This window comes from Anguilla anguilla, chromosome 1, assembly GCF_013347855.1.
Source record: "Anguilla anguilla isolate fAngAng1 chromosome 1, fAngAng1.pri, whole genome shotgun sequence".
NCBI classification, from domain to species: Eukaryota; Metazoa; Chordata; class Actinopteri; order Anguilliformes; family Anguillidae; genus Anguilla; species Anguilla anguilla.
In genome coordinates this window covers 69,965,630-69,983,816 of record NC_049201.1, presented here as the reverse complement: position 1 = coordinate 69,983,816, position 18,187 = coordinate 69,965,630, and the positions used below count along the sequence as shown (strand labels likewise).

Here is an 18,187-nt window from a genome sequence, read left to right as displayed (position 1 = left end):
AATTAACTGATATTGATAAGGTTTTTATTCATTTTGTTTTCCATTTTTACTTGTGCTATGCAGACACAGCGCTGCCTCACCACCCACACAGGGAGCATTGCTTCAGAGGCACGTGCACTCCTCCACTACCCTCGCCGAGGAGCCAACAGCCATGTTGTTAATCACAGCACAAGCCTGGCAGCCCTGCGTTAATTTCACCGGCGCTGAGGCTAGATCACCGACCTGAATCTGCGGGCGACCAATCAGCAGCTCACCTGGGACAGCGCTGCAGAACGTGCACAAGCTGTATATCCGCATGTACTGAGCGCAGCCAGGGTACTGAAATAGAGCTGGCAGGGCCTGGCTGAGCACCTGGAGCTCACGCAGCAGGAAGTCATGTGACTAACCCTAGCCATGTGGAATTCAGTCAGTTGTGTCCTGCTGTTCCTGGCTCCTGCTCATAGCAAGCTAGTCACAGCCCTCAACTGAACTAAGCCATAGGCTTCAGCCTACTCTTGTAATGACTGGTCCACTCACTGTAAGAGCATGCACATGACAGAATTACAAATAATGAATGGGCATTTTGCTAGTATTATATAATTTATTGAAATTTGCATGAGGTCAAACGCTTTTAGAAAATTATACATTATTTACATAACTTCATTACATCACATTAAATGAAATGTCACACAAGCCTGCTCATCAATATTTCAACAGTGAATCAAAGAGCATGCTGGGAGACTGAAATCGATTTCAGTGCAAGGCATCGGTGGCAAGGCCACTGGAATCAAGCCATTTTATTAATGCTGCAGGTATTGCTCATTAGAGGTTCAGCCATTGGGTGGTCATCTTTCAGTCAGTTCCAGGGGTGAATGATGGTTGACACGTGCACGTGTGTGTATGTGCATGTTCATGTGTGTGTGCGTGCTTGCGTGCGTGCGTGTACGTGTGTGTGTGTGTGTACGTGAGTGTGTATGCGAGTGTGTGTGTGATGGTAGAAATGTGTGCTAGGGCGCAGCCCAGATGAGTGTGAGAATGGAGTGTGCCGGAGAGACGGAGGGAATGTAGCCCACAGTCGAGTCCCACACCTCAAACTGCACGGCCTTACCAGACCTGCAACACATTTACACACAGCCGTTTACACTCACAACCTCTTAACACGTACACTTGAATTACGGAACATTCAAATATGGCCGTGGCAGTGCTTAAACCTGCTTTCTCTCTCACCTGTTAAGGACAATCAGCACTCTGGATCCATCTGGCCTGTGGAAGGCAGTGGTCTCTAAATCAGAGTCCACGCTGTAGGACACGCCCACACGCTGGGACCCCTCCCTCAGAAATTTACTGAAGGAGAGTAGTAATGCGTCATTAGTAACGGGTCAGACCTCCAAGTCACGCAAACAACACCAAAAGTGACTATGCAGAAAAGCAACATGACCACAGACTATAATTTGCCCTGGCAAGTTAGGCATAACATTTGGTCGGCCGGTAATAGCGTGCGCAATAAAGTTACGGAGGGATTGGCCAGGTAATTCAAGGCGACCAATCACATGCGGCACAGCCGGACAGCCCCGCCCCAGACGGCCCCTCACCTGAAGTGGGCCATGCTGTAGAAGGTCGGCTGCTTGTAGAACACGTCCCGGGTCCCGTCCACGATGATCGGGCTGTCCACGAAGTTCTTCACCCAGTTCGGCCCCCCGCCCAGGTCCAGGGCCAAGTTCCAGTCGGTCCAGCCCGCCACGTAGTGGTTAAGGTCCTGGAGGCAAAGCAGAGGTTCTGTGGCGTGGAACCGGTTCTAGTGCGCACGCCAAACGTACCGGGGCCGTTCCGCCTCGCATAAGAATGTTCCACACTCCGGGAGTCTGGCACTGCCTTCGTTTTGGCAGGAATGCACAGGCGTGAGAACACACAGGTTATAGCTTGCATCTCCCTCAGGGCATAATACGGAGAGACAAATGACATATTTGCTTAAGCCCATTTATAATTGCTTCATATTTTTTAGTAGAATAATGGACTCTTTGTGTATAATGAATGCAGGCCATTGTTTCTTATAACTGTACTAAGGTTCTGTGTAAGAGTTCTGTGTGAAACTATTGCCCATCATTCGGATGAATATAAATCACCAGTTCCACAGGTCTTAAGGAGTCACCCCTGGTTCACAAGGTGAGTTGACAGCACCTAAAGCATCTAAAAGCTTACTGAAATGGGTGACAATAGACAATGTAGGGGCCTCTAGCGGCGCAGCCCATGGAGCGCTATCCACATGCTCAACGTCGGCGGTTCGAACCCAACCGCCAAACTTTGTCGCACATCTCTCCCTCTCTCTCCTCCTAATTCTTCCTGTCTCTCTACACTGTTTTATCAAAATAAAGCTGAAAAAGCCCAAAAAATATATATTAAAAAAAATAGACAATGTAATCAAGCTTGAGCTTCCTGTAAGGACCCTCATCTTTCTGAGACCCTAGTTTCCTCCGGCTTGCACGGACTAACAAGGCTGACGTTGGCGTGGAGTGGCGCTGACCTCGATGATGTCATGGGCGTAATCCTCAGCCCTGTCCCAGCTGCCCAGCCGCACCCCCCTGTCGTAGGGCTTCCAGCCCGCACACGCCTCGGTGCCAAAGAGGTAGTATTCTGGGTAGAGGTGGTGCGTGGTGGACAGGGACAACTTGGCCGGGGTGATGTGGTCCATGTACCAGTGAACCGCGATGCCGTGGATGTAGCGGGCAGCGTGGACATCACTCAGCACCTAAGAGGGGAAAACCAGTCAGTCCACAGCCAGAAGAGGGAGTGCAGTTCTCTCTCTCCACTTCCATGCACTCTCTCTCTCTCTCTCTCAACATTTTTCAGGCCAGTTTATCGGTCTCTCACTCCCCACCTCTCTTCCTCCCTTCCTCCCACTCACCACTTTCGCCCAGTGCGGCAGCAGCAGCCTCTGGTCGTCAAGAATAAGCAGTTGAGTGCGCTTGTGCTGGGATTGGGTGAGGGCGGGTCCTAAATCCATGGACACCCAATCCCGTTGCGTCTCTGGGGTAAAGCCCAGCGCCTGGAAGCTGTAATTGGTTAACTGCCCAGCCGTCGGCTCGTTCCCTGTCGTCATAGCCCAAAAGGTCAGGTTGTACTTCCTGTACTCGTCCAAGAATCTAAGAGTGAGGAAATGGCATTGTATAATAAGGTAATATAGTCCACCCTGGTCTGGAATGCAGAGCTGTGTCCTGTGTTCTGAATAGGGTTTGAGTCAATATGAATAGAGCAGCACAGTAGAGTTGGGTTCTCACAGTTTACCTGACATAGTATTTAGCCCAGGTCTTGTACTCCTTGCCTCCTGGTTGACCCTTCAGGGTGCCCTTGCCAATGAGTGCACCGTTGGTCTTCATCCAGGCGGGGGCGCTCCAGGCACTGGCCAGCAGGGACAGGGGCCTTGGGGAGAGGGCTTGTGCGCGCTGGATCAGAGGGATCTGAGAGGGGGGTTATGGGTAGGGAGACCAGAAACAGAGAGAGAGACAGTGAGAAACGGCGAGGAGAAATCAAGAGGTAGGAATATGATAATATCACCGGAAAATCATAGCTATATTTGACGAGCAGAGGGGCAGAGAGTGAGATCAGGCTGGAAATGGGCATGAGCAGCAAGAGGCCAAATGTGCCGTGTGTCATCACTGCTGGTTTAAGTGTAAAATTTTATAAATGTTGTAAGTTCTAGTAGAATGGGGAAAAGTTGTTTTTTTATGCTTGTACTGTGAAAACAAGCTGAGATCCTTTAACATGGCCAGCATGGCCTTTTCAGTCCTGAACCCACCTTCATGTGTATGTCTTCAGGGGCCAGGGTGAACTTGTCCAGCTGGTAATCTCCAGGCGTGTCAGCATAGGTGTACTGACGAGTGGAGAAGTCGCAGCTAGCCATGGGCACACGCACCACACTGTACTCTATACCTGAGTGAGAGAGAAAAGGCTGTTTGCCATTCAAAGGTCACATTTTTAGAGTTGTAAACCGTATGGCAGTATCTGATTAAGGTTAGCACTCCTCTTTAATGCTGAATTCACATAAAGAAAATTTCCTTCACAAGTCAGGTGTGAAACTATTTTTGGAGGAAAAATTGGATTGGTGTGCCATATAACAAAATCATATTCAACAATAAAAAGACTTTTTGTCTAGCTTCTGCATCCGTGAGTTATTGCAGTTGAGGTTGTATCATACATGTTGTACAGACCTGTAATACTGCAGGTAACAGTGACACAATTTCTCTGGACTGTGAAATCCACTCAAGTCACTATGAGGTTTGACCCAAAAGTTGACCCCAATACACACAGACTCCCATCACCCCCTCCCGCTCCCTGTCCCCTCACCTTCCACGGAGAAGTACTGCCTCAGAAGCTTGTCCTGAGCTCCTGGGGATAGCGTCAGGATGTTCATGGCCGCTGAATCTGTCATAGCACCCCCAAAGCCCTTAATCCTCTGGTACTTCTGAACGAAAACTATACTGAGCCTAAGAGCTAAAAGAACAGAAAAGAAAGACGAGACACACACTCTATGAACCATCCAGAAACATCTACATGAAGAGTAATAACTGCCTGGGACCGCTCCCCAACATTCATCCAGCATAAGTAGAATGACAGGCTGCTGTGAATAATGAGAAGGAAAAAAACAACTAAATTATCATATTTTTTCCCTTATTGCCAGAACTGAAAGACAAAATTCTACACAGCATCCTTAATATAGGATGTCAATTTAATAATCAAGGTTATTTAATTTGGACAAATCATCCCTGTCATGTTGCGACTTCCTTAAGAAGGCTTTATTTAATTTGAAGTGTTCAATGTATACCACTAGATGTGTTTGTAATACAAAATATGTATAATATACTTGCACAGCTGTAATATCAGATTGACAGCCCTGCAAATATAATCACACAATAAAAGCCCAGTTCAAGAGCAGCCCCGCTCACCAGCCCCAGTGCTGCTGTTCTGAACCTGGCCCTGGCTCCTCTCCATTCGCTTGCCCGTCTGGGTGGTGAGGAATGACAGATACTGCCCCGGTGGTTGCAGCTGGATGGAGCCGGGACTATCACAGTGAGTGGCGTTACATTCGCACACCACGGAGTCACGGCCGAAGTTCCGAGCCACGCATTCATTGTTGCCTGTACCGCACACAACATGATGAGACAGCAAATAAATGCATAAGGACGAAGACTGGTATACTATTTGAGAGCGCATGGAAACAGTGATGTATGAGGCATCTCTTACATTAGTGAAACTGCGCACAGTAGACAGACGGAGAAGAACAAAAACCATAGCACTTGGTCACGCACACGAATATTATCAAAGCAGTGCGCACGAACTGAAACGGACTGCTTTGACTGACAGACTGACCTCTGGAAGGTGTACTCGCTACCGCGAGCATAACGAAGAGGACTAAGCGTGGCTGCGTCATAATGTCTGCAGAGAGACAGAGAAAGGGTGCTGCTTTGAATAAGAATGTTGCTATGCACATAGACACTGACATATTCATTCCGAATAGCAGCGCATTTTTATCAACTTAGGCACTGAGTAGCACATTTCTTCAGGGACTAATGTGAAAAAGGTTTGCACACGACGAATACCAAAACAATTTAGCGGATGCACTTTGTTGTAAATTTCGACATACCTTGCGTTTCAGAAATATTTTCCTATTTTCATTTACGTTCGGAAAACAAGCTCTATTAAACGCATGTCCGCAACAAGCTAGTATCAAATAACATCGCTCCAATATCCGGGTTTCGCGGCGTGTTTGGGCTAAGTCAGCGATCATATGACACCTGCTATACTGGAGGGGGCGTGGTGATGTCATCCTCGTCATGTGATATTATGTTTTTTTCTTCAGGATGCAATTATATAAATCTTCCGCTGGATGTCGGCAGTGAAGCACATTCCCCGTTGCCATTGCTCTTGATTAGTATATTTTGCGACTTTACAGTCGGAAACCGCTTTCAAAACGCAATTTGTGCTAAAAATTCACATCGAATATTGTTGTATGCTCAAAAACATGCCTTAAAATACTAAATGGTGAACATAACAACCTATTCTATCACTATCCTTAGTCAAGGGTACAATAACAGTGCCCCACTTGGGAATCAAACCTATGACTGGTTTTGTAAATAATCATTATGCAATATTGCCACCAATATACTTTCACCCAGAATGCGATTAAGTGAATATACAGTATATCCTAGTCTCATTATGGCAACCCAGTCATTTGTATCACATCATTTTACAATGTGCAATGCCAAGCCATACTGCACATAATTGACTTAAGCAGCGCCGATTGTTCAGTTAATCATTCTAGTCATTTGTTTGAATGACTGGATCCCCCCCCCCCCCCCCCAACATTTCCAAATCAAACAAAATTCTGGAGAGAATATTCCTCCCATATCGGAACAAATGGTGCTACAGGGTGAAGACAGTACTTCAGTCGTGTCTTTAACAGCATTTTATTATCAAAAACATTCCATGGAGCACTTCATAGAACAAAGTGTAACACAATATGTATGTGGGTTAAGTAAAACAGCTTGGGAAGACGCGCGTGTAATTTTGCCTTCAGAGCGATGCACACAGTCTCTCCAGCACAGCAGGGTTCCTGTTGCTGAGGAAGATAATCTCCTTCTTTCCCTCTTCGGTGCGGCCTGCAGATGGCAATGCACAAAGGGGTAAGCAAGGCTCTTTTGTGAACCAGCAACGTGTAAAATGCCACGCTCACGTGCAAAGGAGCTCACTTTGCGGATGCTGCAACCAGTTGCGGTCAATGTAGTACTGATAGCAGCTCTCAAACTCCTTCTCACCGTACACCGGCACTGGAACGGGCAGAAAGGGTTCCAAGCTGACAAAGCCCTCCTGACAAAAGATGGGACACAGGAAATGAGTGACATCACAGCACTGTGGTTGGCAAAAAAAAAACAGAAAGAAGTTCACTCCATTCAGCTGAATTACTATTAGCGTTGAAATGTAATGAAGCAGCTTGCCTGATCCTCGCTGTAAATGCCACTGAGTACCTATGCGGCTAAATTTTAAATCTCCATCTACAAAGTGTGTGTCCTTGCGCTACATAAGAAGGAAATTCCATTCCAGACACACACAGTGTTTAATTTATGTCCGATTCAATTTTCTCTCTCTTTGGCCTCACTTTCAAAAAGTAGGAAAGGAGCAGGTGCAACTGCCAGAAACACGAGGCAAAATTTAGGCGAAAGCAAAATAACATTTGAAATCAATGTTAATTCTAAACGGTACTGCGAGTCAGTAGTTTTACGGGAATGAGCCTGACCTCTCCGAGCAGCTCCTGGGGCAGGTAGGCAGAGGTGGGTTTGAACAGAGAGCCTGTCTGGGACAGTGCGGTGATAATGGCACCCCCACACTGCAGGGAAGAACATCGGAGAAACGAGAAAAAGCATCTGTCATTTTTACACAACCCGCCCATATGCCAAGTACCACATACAATAATGTCAAATACCTCCAAATATTAAAAGAAGTTCCAAATTCCAAAATGCATAACTGCAAAAACTGATGGGGGGTCCGTGCAGAACAGGATTACTCTTTAAACGTATGGACTTTTGATGGTTTTTAAACGTTTCTAACGCAAGGATAAGAGCTGACACTAAGTTCCTGATGTTTTGCAAGGAGTATTTAAATATTCAGCTGATTCCGTGGATTTAAAACACGCCCATTCTCACCCAGTCATTCCTCAGCATTTTCCTCAGGTTGTGAACCAGAGTCAGCTCCTCAGGAGCAATCTGTTAGGGAGCGAGAGGGAGAGCAGAAGGTAAAAAAAAGAGGAGTACTCCTACACACTGATGGATCATGAAACAAAGAGCGGGGGGGAATGAAAGGGGTCACCATAGTTTTGTCCTCCTTCTTCAGGGTAGTCCTCCCCCAGAGTGCGTTCGTCCCGTCCACGGCCACCGCCACCCGAAAGCGCTTCCGCCCCTCCTCCTCCGCCCCCCCCCACCTCCGGCCCCCCCGCCTGCAGCCGTAGCTCCCTCAGCAGTGCCCCCACCACGTCACAGCTGCTCTTCACCCGGGACAAGCCCTGCACAGGGGAGAACAGCTCTGAGTGCAACACGATCGCTGACAGGACGGCACAAGATTGGCCACCATTCATGCAGCACGCACTCAACTGGACACTGCGGTGTGTTAACCCTTCCGAGGTGTAAGATCACAAATATGTGATTAGGATGTTCTTAACTGAACATTCTAATGCTGATGTAACAATCACCACTGGTAACAGACTTCTAGAACACTGACAAAGCATTCCAAAGAACCCACTCTTCAAAGGGAATGAAGCACAGAGAAGTAGAGTACGTGGAATAAAAAGGAAGGGTAAGGGTGAAATCAAGGGTGCGCAAGGACTGCTGAACTGTTTTCAGGATTCCAAGCCAACTTCTGTTCTTATTCGGGTAGCCCAGTCATTTATTAGATGTGACATTTTTGATCAAATCATAAGCTACAGCTGCAGACTGCACACGTCCTTGGTGAAAACATTTTGCTGCAGTCTGACATTGGAGCGATCCAGAGCCGTTGCATGCAGCTGTTCAGAAAACCGAGCCAGACTATTTGGTTGAAATAAAAACCAGGGCATGCAACAGCCCTCCAAGAGCTTCAGTTGTGCACCTCTGGGTTAAAGGCAATACATTTTCCTCATATTTGTAGATCATAAAAAAACAGTAAATAAGCGTCTGGGGAAGGGGCTGAGAAGAGGCAGCATCCAAATCAGAGTAATACAGCGGAGTAAGTGAGATGGTAATGGAAGGAGGAGCAACAGAGAGGAGAGAGAAAGACTCACATGCTCTACTATCTCCTTCAGTGGCTGTCCCTCCTCAGTGCTCTCCCTCTTAGTCCACATGTAGCGCCTGGTCGTCTTTATCTGGGCAATTTCACAATGATTCATCAACCAACACGAAAGCCCGTCCATGCATGCATGCATCCATCCATCCATCCATCAAGCTCTCCATCCATTTCCATCAGCCTGTCATCCATCCATCCATCCATCCATCAATCAAGCTCTCCATGCATTTCCATCAGCCTTTCATGCATCCATCCATCCATCCATGAAGCTCTCCATCCATTTCCATCAGTATATCATCCATCCATACATGAATACCTTGGACAGGAAATGCTCGTTTGTGACCCGGAAGTTCCTCAGCCATTGGACGGCCTGGATTGGCTGGTCATACCGGGAGGAGTGGAAGGCAGAAGGGTGGAGTTCACTGCAGTTCTTCACCCACAGGTGAGCTGAAAGAGAAGCAAGATGGAGGACAGACAGAAACGTCTTATTCCAATAGTGGTGACCGGAAGGATTCGGCACACACTGTTGGAGCCGTTTCTGAAAATGTATGTTTATGCAAAAACATTAATAAGAAAATACTGGCATTTATTTTATTAGAAATATTTTATTTTATATTGGGTGGTTAAGGATGCACTATGTGGTCTACATATTATGAAAAAGTTATTATTTTGTGTGCCTATATGCATTTAATATACTTACCTTTGGCTTCTGGTGATGCATGTGGTACCTGGGTGTGTTACCTTGATATTGGAAGCCAGGTACTACGAAGCGGAAAGTGAGGCCGAGGGAGCAAAAAGGTTTTCCGCCGCATATTGTAGGCTCACACTGTAGCCTCATACTGTAGCAGCATACTGTAGCTACACACTGTAGCCACATATTACATTGCTGTGTTGGCCTAGCACTGATCTATTCTGTGTTTGAACAAAGAGTAATAAATATGTCTCTTTTTACCTTTGGATCTTTTTTCTTTGGAATGCGCATGTTCAGATTCTAGATCACACTAGTCACTACACACACCACACATTAGAAAAGGGGTTATGGAGACATCAGTGTGGAGGGGCGATAGTGTCCTCTATAGTGCACGGCTGAAATAGCTTGTTTGGGGGTCTTACAAGTCCATTATTGACAAAAGGTATACCAGTAAAAGTCTTAAAGACAGTATTCACCATCAGGTATGTGCAGTATCATCCAGCCTTGATTGTAGCAGTAGTGCATTGCATGACACAGCGACATCGTCTTTCCAGAGCCTCTTTCTCCATCTACATAAGCAGTCAAGGTCAACATGGCTAAACAGCCCAATATTAGATTAAAAAACAAACTAAAACAAAAAAAACTGAATGTATATAGAGATTACACATTGATGCACTAAAAGGACAACTACTTCAGCACAGAAAACTACTTTAGTAGCTACGTAAACAAACACTTGTATGTGAGCCTCGCATATCTACAGCTGCTTGTATAGGTTACTTAGCAAGGTCCCTGCATTTAAGAATATGTGGAGGTGGAATCGGTGCACTGAGGACAGTGCTGTGTGTGTGTGTGTGTGTGTGTACAGACGTGCGCAGAGACCAGAGGATACAGAGTAGGTAGCGGATGGCGGGCTTGCTGTAGTCCGCTCTCTTCAAGTGCGAGATGATCTCCACGGCCGGCTCGCGCACCATCACGCTGCACTCGTTGAACGTCTTCACCTGGAACACAGACGCAGGAAGGGGAAGGTCTGACGGACACAAGCGCGTGCCGGTGAGACACGCCCACGTACAGCCTCTAACCCCTCCCCTTCCCCCTGTCCCCCAACCCGCTTACCTGCAGCTGGAACCGAGGGGGCAGACCATGGGGGAACAGGGACCGCATGGTGGCTGGGGGAAGGGTGTAGTGCTGACCCAAATGGTGCTCAGAATGATGAGCCTGAACACAAAAAAAAAGCGGAGAAATGATGGGCGAAGGACAGAGAAGAGAGGGAGGAAAAAGAATGCACCAGACAGAGACACAGACTGCAGCCGAAAGGATGATGAGCATTCCAGTCACACGGATCCACGTGTTTATCCATTCTGAGTGGGGATAACCATGAACTCAGAACTGACAACAAAGGTCATCGCTTCCTGGATGCAGTATCAACACAGACACTGCAGACATTCCAGGGGGTGCATGAAGGAAGACCCATCCACAGAGCAGCAGATGAGATTAAATGACAGAGCAGTGACACAGTGAAGCAAACATAGGACACGTCATCCTTCTAGCACCACCCAATGATGGCAATGTGATGCTGTTACCACTCACTTTTAGATGATGACGTTGCCATTGTTCAATTATGAAAGTGGCCATGTTGTTACTATTCAATTATGAATGATGAACACCTTATGAAGGTTCACATATCACCCTCTTGAGTAAAATATACAGGTGGCACTGTTAAAAATATGTCAGTGACTGCTTTGAAGCATTGACAGTGTGTTCATGTTGTGTGTAGTAGCATTATAAACTTGATAGAATTGTATAGTAGTGAGCCAATCAAAATCGGTAGCGGTTCACCAAACACACTGACGCAGATGTTTCTGCTGCAAGCTGAAATTTATGTTGGACATAGACTGTGCAGATGCAGGCTATTCAGAAGTGACAAGAACACAGCCTTAAATACTGTCAGTCTGGTTTCCACTGTTAATTGATGAGTCATTTTTCAAATGGTTTCATAAACAGAATGTTTAAAAATGTTGTTTTCAAATTAGAGTGACAGTTGATGAGTTTTAAATTCCTTGGAACTCACTGGATCCCCCTCAGCGGTTCTGAAGAATGCATGTTCACTTCTGACCGGAGGTTCTGGTTCCACTGCCGCTGACCCCAGCTGCTGGCCCCACCCACTGCCATGAAGGGAACGCGTCTGAGTCACCTGTTGGTTTCATATTAATTGGGGTGAGACAGATACAGGAATTCAAATTTCAGGTATATCAGCCACAGCTCTATGCCAAAACATAACTTAAATCAATCTTCCCAAATTAAAAACAATGGTAAGGCAGAGTAAATATCTGCAGATAAATAGAGCAAGGATTGTAATGACAGGAATATCAAGTAAAAAAGACTAGAGATACAGCAAGAGGTTTTCCTGTAATTGCTTTAGAAATGAAAATGTGTCACTGGGTCAAGAGGGCCCACATTCTCTCTTGAAAATGACAATGGACAGAGATTTTGGATTCATATAGCTATGTCCAACCTGATCGCTAACCTTTCAACTATATAAGCGAGTCAAACCTGCAACACAACTAGTAAAGGAGAGGCAACCCTAATCATTACAAAACGCGTTAGACTTGTGGGGACATTAACCCTGGTGTCCCGGTCATTTGTCAAACAAGCCACGTAGCTCCTCTCTTATTTTAACGATCCATGTAAGGCACATAAAACAGTAACAGTGAAAACGGTAACAGTGAAACGCGAGAAGTTGCTTTGAACTTACAGTCTGTCGGAGTCGTAAAGACAGCCGGTGCAGAGCCATGATCTGGAACACAGTGAACATGACAGTAAACATTAATGGCGAGCTAGTTAGTCAGTGGAATTATTAGTACAACATCAGTTTTCAATAACGAGCTATGCTGAACACTGCGTTACAGTGGACCGAATTATTCCATGACTTAACTTACACGTTACCAGCTATAGCAATGTTTACTGCGATAATAACGTTAGCTATCCTAGCTAGTGAGTCTAACTTGACCAAGAAGCAGATAATGTAGCTAGATAATAGTCACACACTTCCTTAGACAGGGATGTACAGCAAGACAGGTAGCTAGTTAGCTACAACAAGTCTTATTCAGCAAATCATATTGCCTTTCTGTCCTTATTGATCAATTATGACATTCTACGACACGTGAGAATAACGAGCTAGCTCCAAGACATACTAACCAAAAACTGTTCCGTTAATTAAGACGATGTGAAGGAAATGCGCAGACGCTAGTCTCCAACTTAAATCTTGTCCAAACGTGTGGTCTGAGTGAATACGGCAATCAGAAGACGTAACCAGCCAGTAGATTACATGTCAAATGATATAACCTAGTTTCTTCGTTCAGTCTGTCACAGCATTTGTAGTAAGGACGTCGCCATTTTTGTTTGGGGCAACGTGAGGTAGGACGTTGAAGTCAGACAGCTGCGTTAGCAACATGCAGTTAGCACAACCCACCGCACAGTGCTGCTGGTAAATCCCACTGGGAGAATGTGACCAATGTGAGCCCTGGATATGATCTGTATTTGTTTGACTGGTTTAGGAACTGCGTAAGGACGTGCCTTTTTATTGGTCCTCACATTTGTAGCTTTGCTGTTTCCTCAAATCCCGCATCTTGACTTGTCTTATCGAAACACTACAGAATCGGAAACAATGTATCTTCATTTCGGAATTCCAAACCATGATAATAAAAAAATTCATATTATCAAATAATATTGTGTCCCTTCCTTGTTGATTATGCTATTTCATCATAGGAATTTATGGGGGGTCCTTGCCACCTGTTGAGGGAACGTCATTTATTCCCTGGACTTTTTGGAAGCCCAGACCCTTCCCATCCACCATTAAATCATCCTCACAATCTCCTGCTAAATTTGGTTGAGCACAGACCAGCATAGGCGTCCTTTGCTGAATCTGCTTCTTTTGCCTGTGTGGTCCATCATGCTGAAGTGTGCCATCGCCACAGGGGTCTGCAACCCTGGTCCCGGAGAGCCACAAGCGCTGCCGGTTTTTGTTTTCATCTTAAAATCAGCACCCAACTCAGACACAAGTAAGCAGTGAGTTAACTGCAATCAACAGTTCTGATGGATTAATTAAGTGCAGAGTAACAACAAAAACCAGCAGAGTCTGTGGCTCTCCAGGACCTGGGTAGCAGATCCCTGGTGTAGACTCACTCTCCTGCTGGTGCATGAAGCTGCAGGTGCGGAGTGACGCCTGTTCTTGCAATGACATGGGTATACTCTGCTAACTAAAAACCATCCTCCCCAGATGCCACTATTGCCAAATGTCTTGTGCTGCAGGCAGCACTGGGATGGCCAGGATTAGATTCTGGATACTGTGTTTTAGCTGGATACAATTCTCCAGGAGACTCAAAACATAATTTCTGTATGACACTTTTTACATATAGTATTGCTTTATAATCTATGGCATGTTTTTTATACTTGGCAACTTGGTCAATTTTTAACAATTGTCCCATATTATCCAGTATCCAGTCCTCAAACTGCATAATATATTCTCAAACCACAGGATAATAATACTAAAATGATTCGCTGTTGTGGAAAACATAATATCTGTATCAGAGGAATTAAGCTCTTGCCAAGGCATACTAATATAAGTATGCTCATTGCAAGGTATTCAATTAAATTTGACTTGTACAGTGTTTTTTACAGGGACATTGTCACAAAGACATTTTGCAGAGAAAATGGAATGGGCAATTGGGCAAAAAACCAAGCCTGCATCCCCCAAAAGTGAGCAATTGAGGTAAAAGGAAAAAAAAAAAACTCCACAGTGGGAAGAAAAAATACTTTTAAATTGCAATAAAAAACTCCCCAGTAGGAAGAAATCTTAGGAGGAATCCAGGAGTAGAGGAGGAGGTCAACCTTGCTTGCCCAGACTGAACTAAAACACAGCTCACTCCCCACAAAGAACACCTGTACTGATACCATGAGGGGTTGTTTTGCACTATCCATCATTATAAAACCATTCTTATTATTCCTGACATTGAAAAATGGCAGTTGACATAGAACTCAATTTATCCGACAATCCTACAATAGCCTATATAACTGATAACAATAGTTTACACTTTTCCTTCGTTTTCCTTACTTTTCTTTAAGTACTTATGCATAACTAAATATTATACACTGGCTTAATAGGAGAGGTCCATGGATAAAAACAAAATACAGCAGTTATGTGGATTACAGCTAAATCATGAATAATATTGATCTGGCCATAGAATCATCCCCTAAACTGCCAAATGTGTCACATCCAGGTTATCTCAATATCTGTGTATCACAATAATAAAACCCAGTCACGATTTAACATTATATTCACTTATATCTTATATTCATGTACACATGGCAGACTGACATCACTTTGGATGGGAATGTTCATGGGAAATATATAATGACAATAAATATTCATGCTTTATACTATCAAACAGGTCTTGAGCTTCTCTGCTCTGTGGAAATCGTAGACCACACAACTGTGCCAATATAATCTCCTGCATTGAACATTATGCTCTTCCTTCATAGCAGACACCCGCGTTGAATGACCCAGCTGCTTGTGATACATTGCCTATCAGTTCTCATTCACTCTAACTGATCGTAACATAATCAACTGAAAATGTATTAAATTAAGTGTTGTTATGGATTAGATTTTTGCGCCTCAAATGGGAACACATGCGCTGAGCATTCCATACTGTACGAATTTCCCGGCACTACTACACTGTACACCAATGAAAACGTAGATCCCACCGTATAACAACCAATGAAAACACAAATATTACGCGGTTTCTTGGTAGGCTATATTTTAAGGACCCAAATCACAGCTCCCAACGTACTACATTTTTACAGAAACATGACCCTAAATAGGTGCGTAGTTGCGTAGTGTGCAATTGATGGGATGCCAATTAGCTAAATCAATTTATCACAGATTAGGCGAGTTCAATTAACTTCTCTCTTTGTCAGTTGAGATGCAGACATAGCTCATTCCTTAATAACAGAATGTGTACTCTGCACGTGATTCAATAGGAGAACATGAATAATAAATATAAAAAACAGTAAGTAAATGTAAAACGGAAGGAACGAACGAGAAAAGACCCATACTGTATCTCCCCTTCTCCCTCCCTCCCTCCCTCGCCTCTCCTCCTCCCCCTCTCTCCCTCCCTCCGTGTTTCTGTGAGAATGCCCGTGTTTTACTGACAGAATTGATACGGGCTCAACTGACATGGAGGCCCGGTTTTGTGAATGAGGCCCAGTCCGACCCGACTCAGCTCGGCTCGGCTCCGATAAAGAAAGCAAGAGAGGGTGTTTTGCGAAGGGGGAGATACAAGGACACCGACCGCTGCGAGAGAAAAAAAGGCAGAAGGAGACAGAGAAAGCAAGGAGAGATCCATTTCGGAACTCAGTTGATTCAACGACGTCGCCGCCATTTTGTTGTCACTTCGTGTTTTTAATATTGTTATATTTTTATTATTATTATTATCGTCATTATTATTATTACTATTTTAAACCATCAAGAAAACCGAAACCGTTAACAGCTATTATAAAATTAACAGTATATTTTGTGTGACCGAATTGTTTGTGAGCTGCACACACATTAGCTATTCCACACATAAATATATTGTAGCTAGCAAGCTAGCTAGCAGTTGCAGCGAGCTATAAAATAACAAAATGCAATCGCACGGTACCACTTGCTAACCACCTAGCTAGCTAATATACGAATCGGTATAGACCGACACACATAGACTCACATAGTAAACTTACGTAGCAAGCCAACTACGCTAGCAAGATAAATTGATACAGTGTACTCTGCGAGCTTGCCGCGAACGATACAAAATAAACATCAACGATATAGCTAGGTTGCTATTCTGGCAAATCACTCAATGAATTGCAGCTAGCTATCAAGTGAGCGCACAGGAGCGCACACCGTGTTATATTGTATCTGCGCCTTAAGACAATTATAACGACTTGATTTTTTGTTTTAATAATTGTTTTTTTGTGACGATAAAACCATATTTAACATATTTCACGTTGTCTACGGACCTGCTTTTTTAAGGGAATGCCTATCTGTATTTTTCTGTTTCGACGACGTTTTTTGGAATGTGTGCGTGGCCGAACCCTTCACTACCCCGAGGTCTAACGGTGGTCGTATTCTATGTCAAGGTTGTGGGGGTAGCCAGCTAGTTGTCTTTATGAATATGATAGGTTACCTTTTTATTATAAATGGTATAAAATAGCTCGTTTGCTGTCATAATCCATACGCATTAATAGCTCTATTCTTTTTTCCATATCCGCAAACATCGGAGTTTATTGCTTTCTCGGATTGAGACTGTTTTGTTGATTTTGACGTTTTGAATCTGCGAAAATTGACGGGACATAAAATACAGACTTCACTATGTTAATTCGCAAGGAGGGTGGATTTCAATCCAAATGATGTGAACACCGTCTTTGGACTCGCACCTTGGTGAGTGGCCAGCTACATCCCAATTTCATAACCTATCATTTCCTAATGATTTTATCTTATCGTATTAGCTAGTTCTACTGTCAAATTGTTTTATTCTTTGTTGCAGAGTTGGCTATTTCAGTTGTTGCAGGCATATCCATATACATGGATATAGTCAGTTGTGTAAGATACTAGGACCTGTGTTCCCTCCAAAACAAATACACATTACGACATGTGGCAGGGATGAGAAGAAACGGAGACCATGTTTTAATGTTTACGTTTTGTTTTATCCAGGGTTCTCTTGGACTTATCTGTTCGAGAATGGGCTAGTTACATTTGACTTTATATGGTAGTGCATTTATATTGTTGTTTCAGAAATTAATTCACAAATAAATATTGGTAAGGGATGAAACGTCATAATAATTGCACGAAAACGGTAGAGTACGGTATGAAAGTAGCAATGTCAGATATCTCGTCGTCTTCCATGATTTTTTGCCACATCATAATGTTCTCTTCAAATCACGATGAACTAAATCAATCTGTTTGTCGCAACCGCCCATTTATAGCAATTAAGCAAGTAAGTTGAGAAGCAAGTCTGACGTTGTCAATATTCTGTGGTAGCCTACAACTGCGGTCGTAAACCAAAACCGGACTATGGGTGGTGCATTGTGTATACAGTTATTATACGACCACGCTTTTGACCTAACAGCAGTACCAGAGGCAAGAGGGTTTGGCGTAGCTTACTTTATTTTATTTTTTTTGTGTGTTTCCTTACGGATCAGATTTTTTGCGCCTCAGAAATTATTTGCATATGGTTTTAGTGTTTTATACGGACACGTGCTAAAACACGTAGATAACACCACAAAACAAGATGCACCTTAAATAACCTTACTTCTGCATGGTTCACTACGCGTACAGTTTACGTGACAACGTAAAGGAATGAGTAAGTAAGAGTAAGGTATGTATTTTACTTAAATTGCACAAATGATGTAATAGTGGTAAAGACCTTTATTTGGCATGTACTGTCAGGTAGTAAAGCGGTAGTAGTAGTAAAGGTTTATAACGCTTTTATAAGGAATTGGGCGGTGACACTAGTAACTAGTAGTGATAAAATCTTTAATGATAATTTACACTGAGGACAACAGCCGTCTTACTCTGAGGTGCTAGCATCAACTGCGTGGTTGGTATGAAGATTATAGTAGTAGTATTTGTGTCTAAAAAGTGTTTGAAATTCAGTTTTTAAAAACAGTGGTAACAGCAAC

At 44.1% G+C, this 18,187-nt stretch overlaps 3 protein-coding genes across 4 annotated transcripts in view; 1 reads left to right on the top strand and 2 right to left on the bottom strand.

The window, feature by feature from the left end:
• Positions 1-565: 565 nt before the first annotated feature.
• gba (glucosidase, beta, acid) lies at positions 566-5,774 on the bottom strand. 2 transcript variants are annotated; one of them, XM_035388722.1, is made up of 11 exons: positions 5,618-5,774; positions 5,344-5,409; positions 4,920-5,111; positions 4,321-4,467; positions 3,773-3,906; positions 3,262-3,434; positions 2,882-3,119; positions 2,501-2,725; positions 1,572-1,735; positions 1,207-1,323; positions 566-1,092 (listed from the first exon to the last, which is right to left on the bottom strand). In XM_035388722.1, the coding sequence occupies exons 2-11, from the start codon at positions 5,402-5,404 to the stop codon at positions 987-989; spliced, it is 1,557 nt and encodes a 518-aa protein (XP_035244613.1). In that variant the 5' UTR covers positions 5,405-5,409; positions 5,618-5,774; the 3' UTR covers positions 566-986. The 2 variants fall into 2 exon arrangements, with proteins under 2 accessions (XP_035244613.1, XP_035244697.1); XM_035388806.1 differs by having other exon boundaries at positions 5,344-5,433; positions 5,618-5,762.
• Positions 5,775-6,424: 650 nt separating this feature from the next.
• Positions 6,425-12,977, bottom strand: dap3 (death associated protein 3). The gene is made up of 14 exons (XM_035404369.1): positions 12,671-12,977; positions 12,228-12,269; positions 11,544-11,666; positions 10,589-10,690; positions 10,365-10,473; positions 9,952-10,044; positions 9,101-9,231; positions 8,783-8,863; positions 7,949-8,029; positions 7,837-7,917; positions 7,674-7,733; positions 7,268-7,357; positions 6,723-6,840; positions 6,425-6,632 (listed from the first exon to the last, which is right to left on the bottom strand). Exons 2-14 carry the CDS (start codon positions 12,264-12,266, stop codon positions 6,547-6,549), a joined length of 1,194 nt encoding a protein of 397 aa, XP_035260260.1. The 5' UTR covers positions 12,267-12,269; positions 12,671-12,977; the 3' UTR covers positions 6,425-6,546.
• A 2,656-nt stretch (positions 12,978-15,633) lies between these two features.
• Positions 15,634-18,187, top strand: part of LOC118236528 (histone-lysine N-methyltransferase ASH1L-like) — a 42,229-nt gene continuing 39,675 nt past the window's right edge. The window contains exon 1 of the mRNA XM_035434988.1: positions 15,634-16,946. The gene's annotated coding sequence lies outside the window, so the exon portion shown is untranslated. The remainder of the gene's footprint in view (positions 16,947-18,187) is intronic.

Coding starts and splice junctions, on each gene's coding strand:
- dap3 (XM_035404369.1), bottom strand. CDS start 12,266: ATGGCTCTGCACCGGCTGTCTTTACGACTCCGACAGACT. Junction 11,667..12,227: donor CTTTACGACTCCGACAGACT/GTAAGTTCAAAG, acceptor TGAAACCAACAG/GTGACTCAGACGCGTTCCCT. Junction 6,633..6,722: donor CTGGTTGCAGCATCCGCAAA/GTGAGCTCCTTT, acceptor TGCCATCTGCAG/GCCGCACCGAAGAGGGAAAG.
- gba (XM_035388722.1), bottom strand. CDS start 5,404: ATGACGCAGCCACGCTTAGTCCTCTTCGTTATGCTCGCGGTAGCGAGT. Junction 5,112..5,343: donor AGCGAGTACACCTTCCAGAG/GTCAGTCTGTCA, acceptor TGTGCGGTACAG/GCAACAATGAATGCGTGGCT. Junction 1,324..1,571: donor TACAGCATGGCCCACTTCAG/GTGAGGGGCCGT, acceptor ACTCTCCTTCAG/TAAATTTCTGAGGGAGGGGT.